The sequence below is a fragment of the Hoplias malabaricus genome, chromosome 3 (assembly GCF_029633855.1).
Source record: "Hoplias malabaricus isolate fHopMal1 chromosome 3, fHopMal1.hap1, whole genome shotgun sequence".
Taxonomy (NCBI): domain Eukaryota; kingdom Metazoa; phylum Chordata; class Actinopteri; order Characiformes; family Erythrinidae; genus Hoplias; species Hoplias malabaricus.
Window position 1 is genome coordinate 26,348,195 of NC_089802.1, and position 14,232 is coordinate 26,362,426.

At 43.8% G+C, this 14,232-nt stretch overlaps 2 protein-coding genes across 3 annotated transcripts in view; one reads left to right on the plus strand and one right to left on the minus strand.

Moving 5' to 3' along the window:
* Positions 1–1,979: 1,979 nt before the first annotated feature.
* ndr2 (nodal-related 2) lies at positions 1,980–13,911 on the minus strand. Its single transcript, XM_066663939.1, has 8 exons — positions 13,715–13,911; positions 13,355–13,527; positions 9,266–9,294; positions 8,505–8,660; positions 8,039–8,200; positions 5,845–6,019; positions 2,557–3,320; positions 1,980–2,132 (listed from the first exon to the last, which is right to left on the minus strand). Exons 1-8 carry the CDS (start codon positions 13,909–13,911, stop codon positions 1,980–1,982), a joined length of 1,809 nt encoding a protein of 602 aa, XP_066520036.1.
* pald1a (phosphatase domain containing paladin 1a) overlaps positions 7,588–14,232 on the plus strand; it is a 32,828-nt gene continuing 26,183 nt past the window's right edge. Inside the window, exon 1 of one of the 2 annotated variants that reach the window (XM_066666437.1) lies at positions 7,588–7,789. The gene's annotated coding sequence lies outside the window, so the exon portion shown is untranslated. Of the gene's footprint in view, positions 7,790–12,743; positions 12,876–14,232 lie in introns of those variants that run through there. The other variant, XM_066666438.1, reaches the window with a different exon arrangement.

Sequence of the window (14,232 nt, forward strand, 5' to 3'; positions counted from 1 at the left end):
CAAAATACTGCAGCCAGGGTCCTCACTAAAGCTAGAAAATTTGATCATATCAGCCCAGTCTTATCAGCCCTTCACTGGCTTCTAGTTAAATTCTGTATTGATTACAAAATTATTTTACTCACGTATAAATCCCTACATGGTCTCGCCCCTGAATACCTGCAAGACCTCTTCACGCACTATGAACCACCAAGATTACTCAGATCTCAGGGCGCCGACCTCTTACTAGTACCCAGAATTCACCAGCTGCTCACCAGCAACACTGACTGATTCTTCCAATCTGGTGCACTATTATTATGCCCCAAGATTGATGTCACTATTATGATTATTATTATTATTACTATTATTGTACTGTAGCATAATGACACTTAATTGTTGATAATTTAAAATTCAATCTATAGTTTGATCAGAGGAGGATGGATCCCCTTTGTGAGTCTTGGTCCTTCCCAAGGTTTCTTCCTCCAGCCTAGAGGGAATTTTTCCTTGCCACTGTCGCCTTCGGCTTGCTTGCATTGGGCTTTGATTTAAATGTTCTGTTTTGATACTAACTATGTGAAGCTGCTTTGTGACAATGTCAGTTGTAAAAGGCTCTATATAAATAACTTTTTTTTTCCGTGAGGATCTGATGGCATTCAGCCATATAAATGTCAGTGAGGTCAGGTGCTACTGTTGATGATGTCTTTTTAGGTCATAAGCCCCTCTTTCAGTAAAAAGACACAAACAAATGGTCATTTATAGACATTTAATTCTTCCTGTAAAAATAACATCCTTAGTTAAAGCAGAATAAATAATATTAAACATAAATATCTGTATTTGCTCCGCTATTATTTACAATATATATTTATCTACATGGCTTGTCACCCTGGGGGTGTTTAAATGCATGTGCAGTGCTTTAGAGCCTTCATTAAATAGCAGTGAAATGATCTGTACGTCTCTGACACTGAGATGTTTTCTCCTCCACATCTGTTCCCTTTGCTTCTGTGTGTTTAAGGTTCAGTTTGCTTTATCTCCAGGTTCTGCTCATGTTTCAGAGATTTAGCTCTATTTGTATCAACCTGAGGCTTCGGTTCTTTCAGATCTTAGTGTTCTCCAGCTCAATACTCTCATCAACGTTCGGCTTCATGCCATGCCTTTCGTTTACTGTTGCTCTGGAGCTACAAGTTTCTAGTAGAAGACTGTGCACTCCAAGGAACATCCATTCATTCATTCATTATCTGTAACTGCTAATCCAGTTTAGAGACATAGACTCACCCAGTCACTCACACCTGTGGACAATTTCACACACTCACCCAGTCACTCACACACTCACCCAGTCACTCACACACACCTGTGGACGTTTTCACACACTCAACCAGTCACTCACACACACACACACACACACACACACACACACACACACCTGTGGACAGTTTTACACACTCACCCAGTCACTCACACACTCTCACACCTGTGGACAGTTTCACACACTCACCCAATCACTCACACACTCACTCAGTCACTCACACACACACACACCTGTGGACAGTTTCACACACTCACCCAGTCACTCACACATTCACACACACACACACACACACCTGTGGTAAGTTTCACACCACTCACCCACACACACACACACACACACACCTGTGGACAGTTTTACACACTCAACCAGTCACTCACACACACACACCTGTGGACAGTTTCACACAGTCACTCCACCTACTGAGTGTTTGAACTGTGGGAGGAAAGCGGAGGGAACCCACACAGACACAGGCAGAACACACCAGTGACCCCGAGGAGAGGGTCCCACCAAGGACCCCGAGACCCTGCAGCTGGGGGGCAGCAATGTGACCACTGTGCCAGCCTCATATTCTTCTGCCAGTCCAGAGAAAAAGACACGGGTTAAGGTCAATGTCCAGTTGATCATGTGTAGCTGCTCCAGTTTGGGTTTGTTGGTGTTTCTCCTCGGAGGAGGGGGTGGGGGGTCTCCGAGAAGCCCCTCAGTGACACCCGCACTCCTCCACCACCATCTCCTCGTGGTGCCTCAGGATCATCTCTCCGCTCTCGTAGTAGAGCATGCTGAGGGGGCTGGTCCTGGTGGGGGCGCAGCAGGGCTGAGGGGCACGGCCGGGGTGGTAATGCTTCAGCAGACTCTGCAGGAGACGAGAGGAAGGAGGTGAGCATCTCCTCTCCATACCACACTGCATTTAAGGTGCAACTGAACATTACAACGAGAACCTAACATCAGCTTCTTCACACCCTCTGAACACAAAAGAGCTGCCCTAATTTAAGGTGATACTTAAGCTTAAAAATAATACAAAATGCTTCATCAGATTAACCCAGTAAAACTACTGCATCATTTAAGGTCGAAATAAGAATTTAAAACATGAGCCAGGTTTGTGAAATTCACACAAAATTAACAACTGTACCATGTAAGGTGGGCCTGAATATTGGAATACACCAACCTGATCAAACGCACTTAGAAACAGATGCAGTATTTAATGTGGTACTGTTGTCAGTGAGTTCTCCATATTCAGTGCACGTGTATGATCAATGGTACCAAGTGGCATCACTCACCTGCATGTAGGCGTGGTTTGTAGGGTGAAACTCCTCCCCTAGCGGACTGGGGCAGGTCCCCTCGCAGCGGTAGGCGTTGTATTTTTTGGGAAAGACGATCCAGGAGCCCCAGCCGATTTGGTTGAAATCTATGTGCATGTCCACCCTTCGGCAGAGGTTCTTCTTCTCTGTGTCTGGTCTCTGGATCTCGGATGAGGGCCTCTTTATGGGCTGACCTCTCCAACTCCTCTGTCTCTTAACCCTGCGGGTTGCCTGCACGTCCGAACTCAGGAGGAATTTGGATCTTTCTGCTGTGCGGAGGAGACTGGCCTTGTCCTGGCTGCCCTTTTTCGAAGCTGTGTTTGAGAATATGACCAGCATTGCTCTGGTGGCTCCAAATGGAGCAGCCCTCAGGACCAGACGTTGCGCTTGGGCCTGAGGTTCTCCCTTGAACCTCTGGATCCTTTGGGGTCTCCTCTTTCTCTGGGAACTCGTCCTCTCCATCCAGTGGAGCAGCTGTGAGGTGATGTTGTAGACCCTCCAGTGACTGGAGGAGCTGATCAGAGAGGATTCTGGGAGAAGGCCCATGGACTGATCCTCTAGACAGACTCCATGGCGATGGCAGGGATGGTCCTGATGATGCTGGATCTCCATGGTGACCTGGTCTCTGTGACTGATTGGTATCGTGACACGGATCCTGAGCTCGGCCATCTGTATGAGATGCTCGGACAGGAGCGAGGAGAGGTCGAACGTTGCGACGCAGTGTGTGTCTCGATATGATAAACCTGAGAAAGAGAGGGATGAAAGAGAGAGTGAGAACAACATCAAATGAAGATTAAAGTAGTCCCTACCTCTTCCTGTGCTCTTTAAGATATGGATGACAATCCAGTTCCAGATTTTTCAGTCAGCTAACTACAGGAGGTACCGTGGCAACCACTTGACAACTCAGTAGTGAACACGTGACCATAGCAACCACATATATACACTCTAGCAACAACCTGATACCACATCAACCACTTGGTGACAGCATACCATAGCAACCACATATATCATAGCAACCTTTGAGAAAAATCTTTAGTAACACTCGTAAAATACCATTATAACCCCCTACCACAGCAACCGCTAGTACCTGACTACTGAGGTAATTTAACACCATAACCACCTAGGGACACATAAGCAACGCATAGCACCACCTTAACAACACATTAGCAACCACCTCTGGAAGCTAACTACACTTACACAAGCCTGAGCCCTTTTTAAGGTGGAACTGAAAATGTAGCGCACTAGTGTCATAAGATACACTCAGAAACAGAGAGAACAGGTACCGCCAACCTACTACCATCGAATCTGTCCTAAAATAGCTGCACTATTTAAGGTGGAACTGAACTTGTGATCGAGAATCTCACTTTAAATATGACCCAAAAAAAAAAAAACTGCGGCAGTGTTTAAGGTGGAACTCTTTAAAACAGCAGCGTCATTTAATGTGGATCTAAAACTCAGAATAATTTATCTTCATCAAACGGAGCCCAGAAAAACCACCATCATTAAAGTGGGAAGTGATGCAGTATTAAAGGCTGAATTATTGATAAACTACAATTGATTAATAGATAGAAAGTTTTCCAAAGCAGCGCACGGATCGAAACCAATCATTTAACACACGCAGTTCTCCAAACAGAGCTGTATGTGTGTAATCTAATCAGCAGTTGTGTGTGTGTGTGTGTGTGAGAGAGAGAGAGAGAGAGAGAGAGGGAGAGAGATGTGGATTTGGAGTAACATGTGATTTGTTTTGGGAAGTCTGGAGCGATGCTAATCCACGCGCACTGAGGATGTGGATTCGCGCGCTCGGCGTCTGGCTTTAAAAGCGCCCATCTGACGGAGCGCGCGCCTTCAAACAACACGCCTGCGCACAACATCGCGGGGATCACTGTGTTTACACGGCACTACACTCCTTTAACACAACACACTGTATACAACACCACACACTACAATACACACTACACAAAACTACACATTACACAACACTACACGCTACACACTACACAACACTACACTACACTGCACAAAACTACACATTACACAACACTACACAACACTGCACAAAACTACACATTACACAACACTACACAACTGTATACAACACTGGGGTTCTCTTTGTCTGTGCAGCCATAGCCTAATGTTTAGAGAAGAGGGCTGTGGACTGAAAGGGAACTGGGGGCAGTGGGAGTGAAGGAACAGCACTGTCTTCCTCCTCAATCCACACCTGAGAGGCCCTTGAGCAAGGCACCGAACCCACAACTGCTCTGCGGGCACCGGGGACGTCTCCCCCAGCTCTGGGTGTGTGTTCACTGCCACAGACGGGTTAAATGTGGAAGACACGTTCTGTTGTATGCTGTACAGTGACAAATAACTGCACATTACATTCACTCATTTCACTGTGTAGAGTTGTATAGAGTTATATAACACTTTAACGCTTTATACAGAAATGTTATGTAAAAGCTTGTTGTCACTGTCCAGTGAAAACCCTGTCTCTCTCTCTCTCTCTCTCTGTGTGTGTGTGTGTGTGTGTGTGTGTGTGTAGTTACTGCATGATTTGAACACATCAGCTGTCCAGTAAATTTATTTATGACTTCCACTGAAAGCAAATTTGTTCCCTTCTGTAAAGTTACTGTTTGGAGATTCATGTTAAAAGATTGTAACACTGTCCCTGCAGCATGAGAGTGTGGGACGTGCCAGCAGGTCAAAGTGTGAGATTCAGTCCACGTGACTGTGGTGTGTTCCTAACTCCCACCTTGAGTCCTACTTTCACCTGTGTCTTCACTCTGTTTACTCCTCTCCAGTTACATTCTCAGTTTACTCCAGATTCTCTGTTTACACCATGCAGTCTGTGCTCACTTTACTCCATTCACTTTATTCAGTCCATTTACATTTACACTGAAAATGAACCCTTTGTTCCTTCTTGTAAAAACTAAATGAAACAAAAACTACAAGGTTTTGTTGCAAACTCTATTTACTCCACTGTGTCAGAGCTGAAGAGTCATCATTTTAATGTAAACCCTGTAAATTAATAAAAGTACTCCATGTATTTTATTTATCATTTTCTCTATTTGCTCCTTAACTCCATTTCCTCCATGGTATCAATGCCATTGTGATTTAGTCCTGCACTAAACCCTTGTTAGTAATGTAATAAACACCATAAAGCCCTGACTCTGGGCTGTGTCTGTGGTGGGTTTAGTTCTAAACCCACTCCGTGAGGAAAAAGAAGGAGTAAATAAAGAAGTAAACAGTAACCAAATGTAAATAAGGCCTTACTCTTGGCGAGGATGCTCCGAACCGTGTCGGTTCTGTGTTTGCTGGAGTTCTGCGCTGGTTCCTGGTCTGAAGGCTGGAAGCTGCGGTAGAGACGCATCATGTAGGAAGGCGGGGGGATGTTCCTGAAGATTCCTGAGGCTCCAGATGCCCCTGAGGCCCCTGAGGACAGGAGGACCTGGGGATACAGCAGCAGGAAGAACAGTAAAAACCACAGTCTCTTCTCCATGGTCCTGGTGCTCGGCTCTCGGCTCTGAAGCTTGGGAATAACAGGTCCGAGCCTCAGCCAGGTCTTTTATACACCCCCTGCCCAAATAAACCCCACCAATAACCCTCTCAAGCACCCCCCCCCCCCCAACACACACACACCTCTTTAAACACCCCTCACAGTTAACAAGTGCCAGAGCACAGGGTTTTAAAGGAAGGAGCAGAGGCTCATGAACAGCTCATCAGCCTTTCAGCTGTAAATGAGCCTCAGCTCCGAATATTCTACAACAAACACTCACAGGCTCCTACTACACATCCCCACACTCTTTGAAGTGCTTAAAAACCTTAAAATATCAAACTCTCATCTTAAAGGCAGGCCATTTGATGGTAGACTTCTCGCTTCAGAAGACGGCCTTGGTTTTGACCGCTTTGTAAACATTACCTCACAGATACGTTCAGCTTTACAAAGAAATGTGGGAAATTTAGGAAAAATATAGAGATTTATTCAGGAGCAGAGTTTACTTCTGTCACCTCCACCTCCACAAACACTGTTCAAAATGCCGCTGAAAGAGTTTTAACCAGGGTCTAGGAGAACAGAGCACACTCCAGGCCTGAGTAATTTACACTGGCCTCCTGTTAGTTCTCACAGTGTTGTGTTTAGTTTATAATCAATAAATATATCTGTGATATTCTTAAAAACAGAATCCCAGCTCGAGTCTTTGTTAGAGTCATGTGTGCTGTATTCTGACAAAACCAATCAAACAGATCCTTTAATGCTTTATTTATTGTTTATTGTTGTAAAAAGCACTGATTTATTACAGTTGTTTTAAGACAAACAGGCTGTAATCTGGTTATTTTTCACCACACATCCAGTGTGTGGTTTTTATGGGAACAACACTGACCATAAGTTTACATATATATTATGTTTATATTAAATCATTTTTATACCCTTTTTTTCTGTATACATTTTATAATTAATTTCAAATTCATATAGACTAAATATAGATTTAAAATTTACTTTATTGTATTTGTTCATATGTTTATGTATATACAACACGTATTAATATATATTTAATAATTCTGTAATAGAAATACCCTCCTGTGATATTAAAATATTGGAAAATAAAAAGAAAATATAAATGGGGACTTTGCAGATGCTAAAGCACATTTTACATTTAAAACTCAGTAAATAATAATATATTAATATAAGTATAATTATGTTGAATGTTAATGATTTTTAAATATTTTTTAACTAATTTTTAAAAAAACAGGTACAAACTTTTGAATATAACTGGGTTTTTTTTTTTTGCACCCATTTTTCGACCAGCCCCGCCCTCCTTCTCCGTGATTGGTCAGAAGTTCACACTTTCTCAACCGGCCAATCATAACCCAGGAGCACGACATCAACAGCTAATCACAGAGGAGAAAGTCGGTCTGTCGGAAGGGGGTGCAAAAACAAAATGCACCCGTTTCGCGTCGGCGCGCATGCGCGTTTGCCCAGCGTGCTGCCACAACGCTTTTCTACGGGAGAGAGTAGAAAAAATACTAAAACTGTAAAAAAAAGTTATTTGGAGATCGGAGAGCCGCCTCTGAGAGAAAGCACACCACCAGCGAGTGGAAGCGAAAAGGAGGAGTGCGGAGAGGATGATTACGGATTGGTTTTGTTGAAGGAAAAGTTTTTATTTTGACCGTTTTTCCAGATTTTTGAAGCTGAGGAGCTGGTTGCATGTTGGGTGCGATGGTGAGTAAAGGAGTGTGTTACTAAAAACTGAGCTGAAGTGGCTGCTTCTTGTGAACAATGTGCGTGAAACTAAAGAAAATAAGACGTTAGAAAAAGTGGTACACTGAGAATGGCTCTTTATTTATGCATTTTTATCTCGTTTTGTTTAGTTTTTTTTTTTTTGTATGAGCTCAGCGTGCAGAGCAGTGCAATGCGGTCGAAATGAGCAAAATAGCGAGTCTGGAATACACAGATAAACAGAGATAAAACCCTCTCCGAGATCCCCAGCCTCCAGCCCCTGCAGAGGCAGAGATGTGCCCGGGCACAGGGTCCCAGCAGCAGGTTCTTTTCCAAGATGATGATGATGGTGCTGCGGAGGGCGAAACCGGCCCGGTCCGATCCCCTCAGATCAGACGGATTTATGAGTGAGTTCTGAAGTGTGAATGATCAGTATCGAGTGTTTATGAAGATTAATGCTGCTGCTGATGATGATGAATATCGATACCACAACACATCACACACAGGGCGGCTCCGAGTAAACCTTCCTGTGGTTACAGCACTGTCTCCACCCGTGAAGCAGCTCCACCTCCTCCCTCTTATCTCCTTCTCCTTCACAGCATCTATCGCTTCTGTGTCATCCACCTCCTCCACTTCCTCTATCTTGTCTAGCTCCTCCACCTCCTGTCTCCTTCTCCTCCACCTCCTGTCTCCTTCTCTGTCTACTTCACCCCTCTACCTCCTCAGTCCCATTCACCTCCTCCACCTCCTCTATCTCTTCTAGGTTCTCCACCTCCTCCACCTCCTTGATCTCTTCTATCTCCTTCACTTCCTCTATTTCCTTTTTCTTCACCTCCTCTATCTCCTTCACCTCCTCCACTTCCTCTATCTCCTTCTGTACTCAATTACATTTATGTGCTTCTACACGTATTCCCACATATTTCTGAGTCTATCAGATGGTTAGGATCTATCTCTATATAAATATATATAAGCTTGGATTTATGGGTTTGGTTTTAGACTTGAGTGTAGTGTCTGAGTTTAGGATTTGGGTTTGAGTTTAGGGTTTGGGTTTGAAGTCTGAGTTTAAAGTGTGTTATTGTTAGAAGTATTAAAGATTTAGATTTAGGGTCTGAATTCAGTGTTTGGTTTGGAGATTGATGGTACTGTCAGAACCTCCATCCACCTCCCCCACACCAACCACCCCACCATTCAGAAGAACTTCAGTTCATTAAGGCCTGGCTTGAACTTGTTTAACCCACACAGGGGTCTCCCCCCATAATCCATCTGTTTTAATCTGTTAACATTAGATTACAGCAGTTTGCAGCAGGGATTAAGATTTGTTGTCCCAGCGGGGAGGAAACAGTTAATTGGTTTAGTTCCGGCAGCAGGCGGCTGCTGATGGAGACGGCGTGTTTACTCACACTTGAGGTCGTCTTATGTGATGTAGATGTGTATTAATGAGTGTCCTGTGGCCTGTGTGCAGCTGGACGCTAAACACACCTGAGCCAATGGCAGGCTTTGTGGAGTTTCTAAGGGAAAAACATACACATCCTTTACAGACAACACACTTAAAGGTACATGAGGCGATTTTGGTTCATCTCATAACTCAAACAAATAAAGCATCAAGAACATGATTATAATATTTATTGTCGTGATGGTGTCAGCACAAGTGCAGTCTGTGTCTGAATGTGTTTACTGTGACCTTCTGTGAGTTACTTATGCAGCTTTTCCACTGCAGCGTCCCTACTCTATCCAGCTTTTTCTCCTCCACCAGGTGAATCAGGTCCTGGTTCTGGAAGCGGGTTCTTGTTTAGTGGCTGTTCTCTCGTGGTTCAGAGCGAGCCGAGTAGGGACAAAACTGTGGCGTGTAAACCTTGCAGAGCGCTGATTGTCCAGAGAGAGTCGTCACTCTACGCCACGTAATGCAGACGTCCAGCACCAACTCTCATCTGTAAAATCTCCATCTGCAGCAGAGATCACGTTTGTTATTATCTGACTCACGATGGCAGCTCGTAAAATTACACCATGGTCTTTTGAAGAGGTTCAAAAGCTCCTTGGATTGGTGGCCGACGAAAGAATCCAGCGAGAGCTGGACGCTGCAACAAGGAAGGAACAAACTCGACTGATCTGTCTGAACTGATGACGGAGCTGTGTTCAGTCCCAAACAACAACAACAACACAAGTCATAGTGCTAACAAACCAAAATTTAACACTGCTGGCTACCGTAGATTAAAAAATCCTTGTGTTGTATTCATGGGTGGGGTTCGAGGTCAACCCGTAGAGTGTAGAAAAATTGTTGTGGTGTTGTTGCACTTCAACTTTATGGCCACAAAAGGTCTCTCACCTTTAATGTTGACTATTGAACTTATAAGTGGAGAATTTTGTGCTAATCGTCACGCACCCCTTCTACTTATTTGCTGAGAGTAAATTATTGGAGTATGTTGAATTGCACCCCAGGTTTCAACACACAGTTTATAATTGTGGGTTGATTATAACTCAGCCATTGTGTGTTCTCTGAAGATGATGGATTTATTTTCAACTATACCTTTAACTTAACAGAAATTATAAAAACCTCTCTTTTAACATCAGCACGTTTAAGTTCCTCCACCTCATTCACAGAGAGCAGCACAGACACAAGCAGAATCAGGGCAGTCGGAAAAGGATGTTTAATAAAAAAAAAAGAAGAAGTCATCCATCTGAGAGATAGAGAACAGAACAGGAAACAGGCAGGTAGCAGAGAGAGAGAGAGAAAGAGAATGCACTTGCATGATAAACTCTTTCCTGCACTATAAAGAGCAAAGTGCACAAACACACACACACACCTGCACCTTCACCACTCACACATGCAATCTAGTGCACTGAATATGTTTTGGGATTTGGACAGTGGTATAGAGAACCCCTGCACATCATCCATCCATCTATCTATCTATCTATCTATCTATCTATCTATCTATCTATCTATCTATCTATCTATCTAAGCGCTCTCTCTCTCTCTCTCTCTCTCGCTCGCACACACACATACCTTCTGAACTTAGCCACAGTTTCCCTTTCAGGTAAAAACAGGACACTCTCTTGCTCTCCAAGTTTAGACTAAAAACTTTCACAAGTTCAGCTTTGTCAATGATCTGGGCAGAGTTTATTCTAGAGATTGGAACATTGCTGTGAGGATGTGATGGCTTCCAACCACATAATCATCAGTGAGAATCAGGGGCTGGTGTTGACGGTTAACTCTGCATCACACTCACCACTTCAGCTCATCACGTCACTACAGGGTCTTTTTTTATGGCTCTATTGGAATAAAGTAAAAGCCATACAGAAATATTTGGTTGTTGGAATTTTTATCTGTTTTTTAATGTTTAGCTCTGTGTGTGTGTAATTAGTAGCATAGCGGTTTTAGCATGTTGTGTTAGCTATCATATGTATCTGGTAGTGTATGTGTGTGTGTTTGGGAAAGGAGGAAGGAACAGGTGTGGCTCTGCTGTAAACAACCGTTAGCCTCAGCTCCTCAGGAGTAGAAAAAAATAGAGCGCTTCTCTCTTTTTTCTGTCTCTCCTCTGCACTCCTCTTCTCTTTCCTTCCCTCCTTCTTCTTATTCCATTCTCTTCTCTTCAGTATAGATAGAATTTACAGTAGCATTTGAAATTAGCAGTGTTCCTCTGCCTGTGTGGCATTTTGTGTGCTAGCCCTAGCGTGCATTAGCATGTGAGGTGGTCTCTGCATTAATGGAAGTGTTAGCACTTAGCATTTTAAGTAGCACACTTATTAGTGTGTGAGCTAGCATCCACATATGGCATCAGCAACAGTGTCTTTGAAAAAATGAAGTCTTTGAAAAAATGCAGCCTAATAAACAGAAGAAAATCCTTAAGTTACTGACTTATTTTAAACAGAGGGCATCGACTTTCAGGCTTAAGAGTGGTTAATAATTTTTTATTTTGTTTTTTTCCAAAATCAAATTTATTGAAGTAATGTGTGATAATGCTAGCTCGAGTGGGTGAGCTAGCATGCTAGTTGGCACTAACTTGTGACTGAGTGGGAAGCAGTGTGTGTGTTTGTCAGAGAAAGTGTGTTATCAAGAGAACTAGTATATGAGATAAGCTGCCTTCCATTTCCCTCGAAAGTTGTAAAGGAGCTGGGCGTCAGACACAGCACAGCATAATCCAGTGAAATGTTCATAAAACACTTTGCCCCAGGTTTTATTGTTAGCTTCTCCTTAGTTAGAACTGTTGATAATGGCATATTATGGGTGATTTTACACTTTCATTCACCACAGAAACATGTCCTCACACAGCAGTGGGACAGAACGGTGTGTGCAACTGGTTTAGTGAGACACTACAAGATAGAAGGGCTATTAACATAATAAACATAAACAATAAACATTGCTGCTGTGCGGCAGCCGTCCCAGATACTGAACTTGGAGTTGGTGATGCTTTCCAGAGTTCTCAAGTAGGAAGTTCCATAAGTTCCATTAGAAATTTCTTACTTGGAACTTGGATATTCCAACATCCGAGTTTAAATGGAATGCAGCATTAGTGTTAGCTTGTGTCTGAGGTGTGTGTGTCTGTGAGTGAGAGAGACAAAAACAGTGTGTGCTACCATGCTAGTTAGCACTAGCTTGTGACTGTGTGTGTTGTGCGGTTTGTACCAGAGAGAGTGTTAGCAAGAGAGCTGATGAGTTTGTGCTAGTTTGTGTGTGTGTGCCAGAAAAAGAAAGTGTGTGTGTGTTAACATGTTGGTGTGAATTGTGTTATAAACGCTTGTGCCGTTTCCTGCCGTGTGTTTGTTGACGTTTCTGTGGTGCTGTGTTTGAGGACGTTAGCCGCAGGTTAAACATGAGGAAACATTTCTAATTCATGTGGTAATCAGTGTGTGTGTGTGTCTCTGTGTGAGTGTGTGTGTGTGTGTCTCTCTCTCTCTCTCTCTCTCTCTCTCTCTCTCTGTGTCTGTGTGTGTGTGTGTGTTGAGGCTTTTGAGGGTGTGTGTGAGATTTAACCCTGTGCTCAGATTAGGCAGTGACCACCCATTTCCTCTGAGAGAAGACGATTAGCCGCGACAGTGTTCATAAAGGAGAAGGAGACAGTTCAGTGGTTAAAGTCAATGAGGAGAGCTGTGGGTGTGTATATATATATATATATATATCTCGTTCAGTTCAACATTATTGTCATTATACAAGTGTGGGGGTACACAGTATAATGAAATGCATTTGACTGTATATCCAGTGAGTAAATGTAGAACACAATGCAAAAGACAACAAGTGTGCAATAGACAAAAGACAATAAATAGACAATACAATAGGCTATGGACAGTAACACAGGGTTACAGTAAGTACAATGCAATAAATGTAGGGGAAAATGGTGCATACAGTGTCTCTGCATAAGTGCACATTGCAGTATGAGGTAGAGATCTGTAGACTTGCGTTGTAATCAAGTAATAATAAGAATCGGAGCAGATGGCAGCTCAGAGAAAATGTAAAGTGCTGTGTGTAACAGCACGGATTAGAAGCTGTTCCTGAACCTGGTGGTTCTGTCTTGCTGTGCGATTGCAGCGGGTAAAACAAGAGGTGACTGGGATGTATGGGGTCTGTGGATATACTGCTGGCCCTCCTCAGGCATCTTTTGTCATAAATGTCCTGTATGGGTGGGAGGACAGCTGCTGTGATGGGCTGTGCAGTTTTCACCACCTTTTGCAGGGCCTTCTGCTCCGCAGCAGTGGAGCTGCCGTACCAGACGGTGATGCTTCTTGTCAGGATGCACTCCACTGTGGACCTGTGGAAGTTGCCAAGGGGTTGGTGCGGTAGGTTGGCTCTCCTCAGCCTCCTCAGGGCGTTTTTTTATGAGACGTGATGTGTTCCGTGTCCAGGTGAGATCCTCAGATATGTGAAATCCAAGGAATGTAAACCTGGCCATGCATTCCACTGTGGTCCCTTCTATGATCAGAGGTGTGTGTGCACACTGTCCCCTTCTCTGAAGTCGAGGACCATCTCTGGTTTTGTCCACGTTGAGGGCGAGATTGTTGTCTGTGCACCAGTCTGTGAGGAGTGTCACCTCCTCTCTGTACGCTTCCTCATTGCTGTTGGTGATGAGGCCCACTATTGTTGTATCGTCAGCAAAATTAAAGATGCTGTTGGAGTTGTTTGGCATTGCAATCATGGGTGTACAGGGTGTAGAGCATCGGTGATAAAACACAGCCTTGTAGACAGCCTGTCTCTGTGTTTTTTTTTTTTTTTTGGGGGGGGGGGGGTCGTAGCGGCTCATCCTACCACACTGAGGCCTGCCAGTGAGGAAATCCACCCATAACTCTATATAACTCTTTATAGCTCTCTCTCTCTCTCTCTCTATATATATATAACTATTACCCGGCACGGTGAAGCAGGTAGTGTCGCAGTCACACAGCTCCAGAGACCTGGAGGTTGTGGGTTCGATTCCCACTCCGGGTGACTGTCTGTGAGGAGTTGGTGTGTTCTCCCTGTG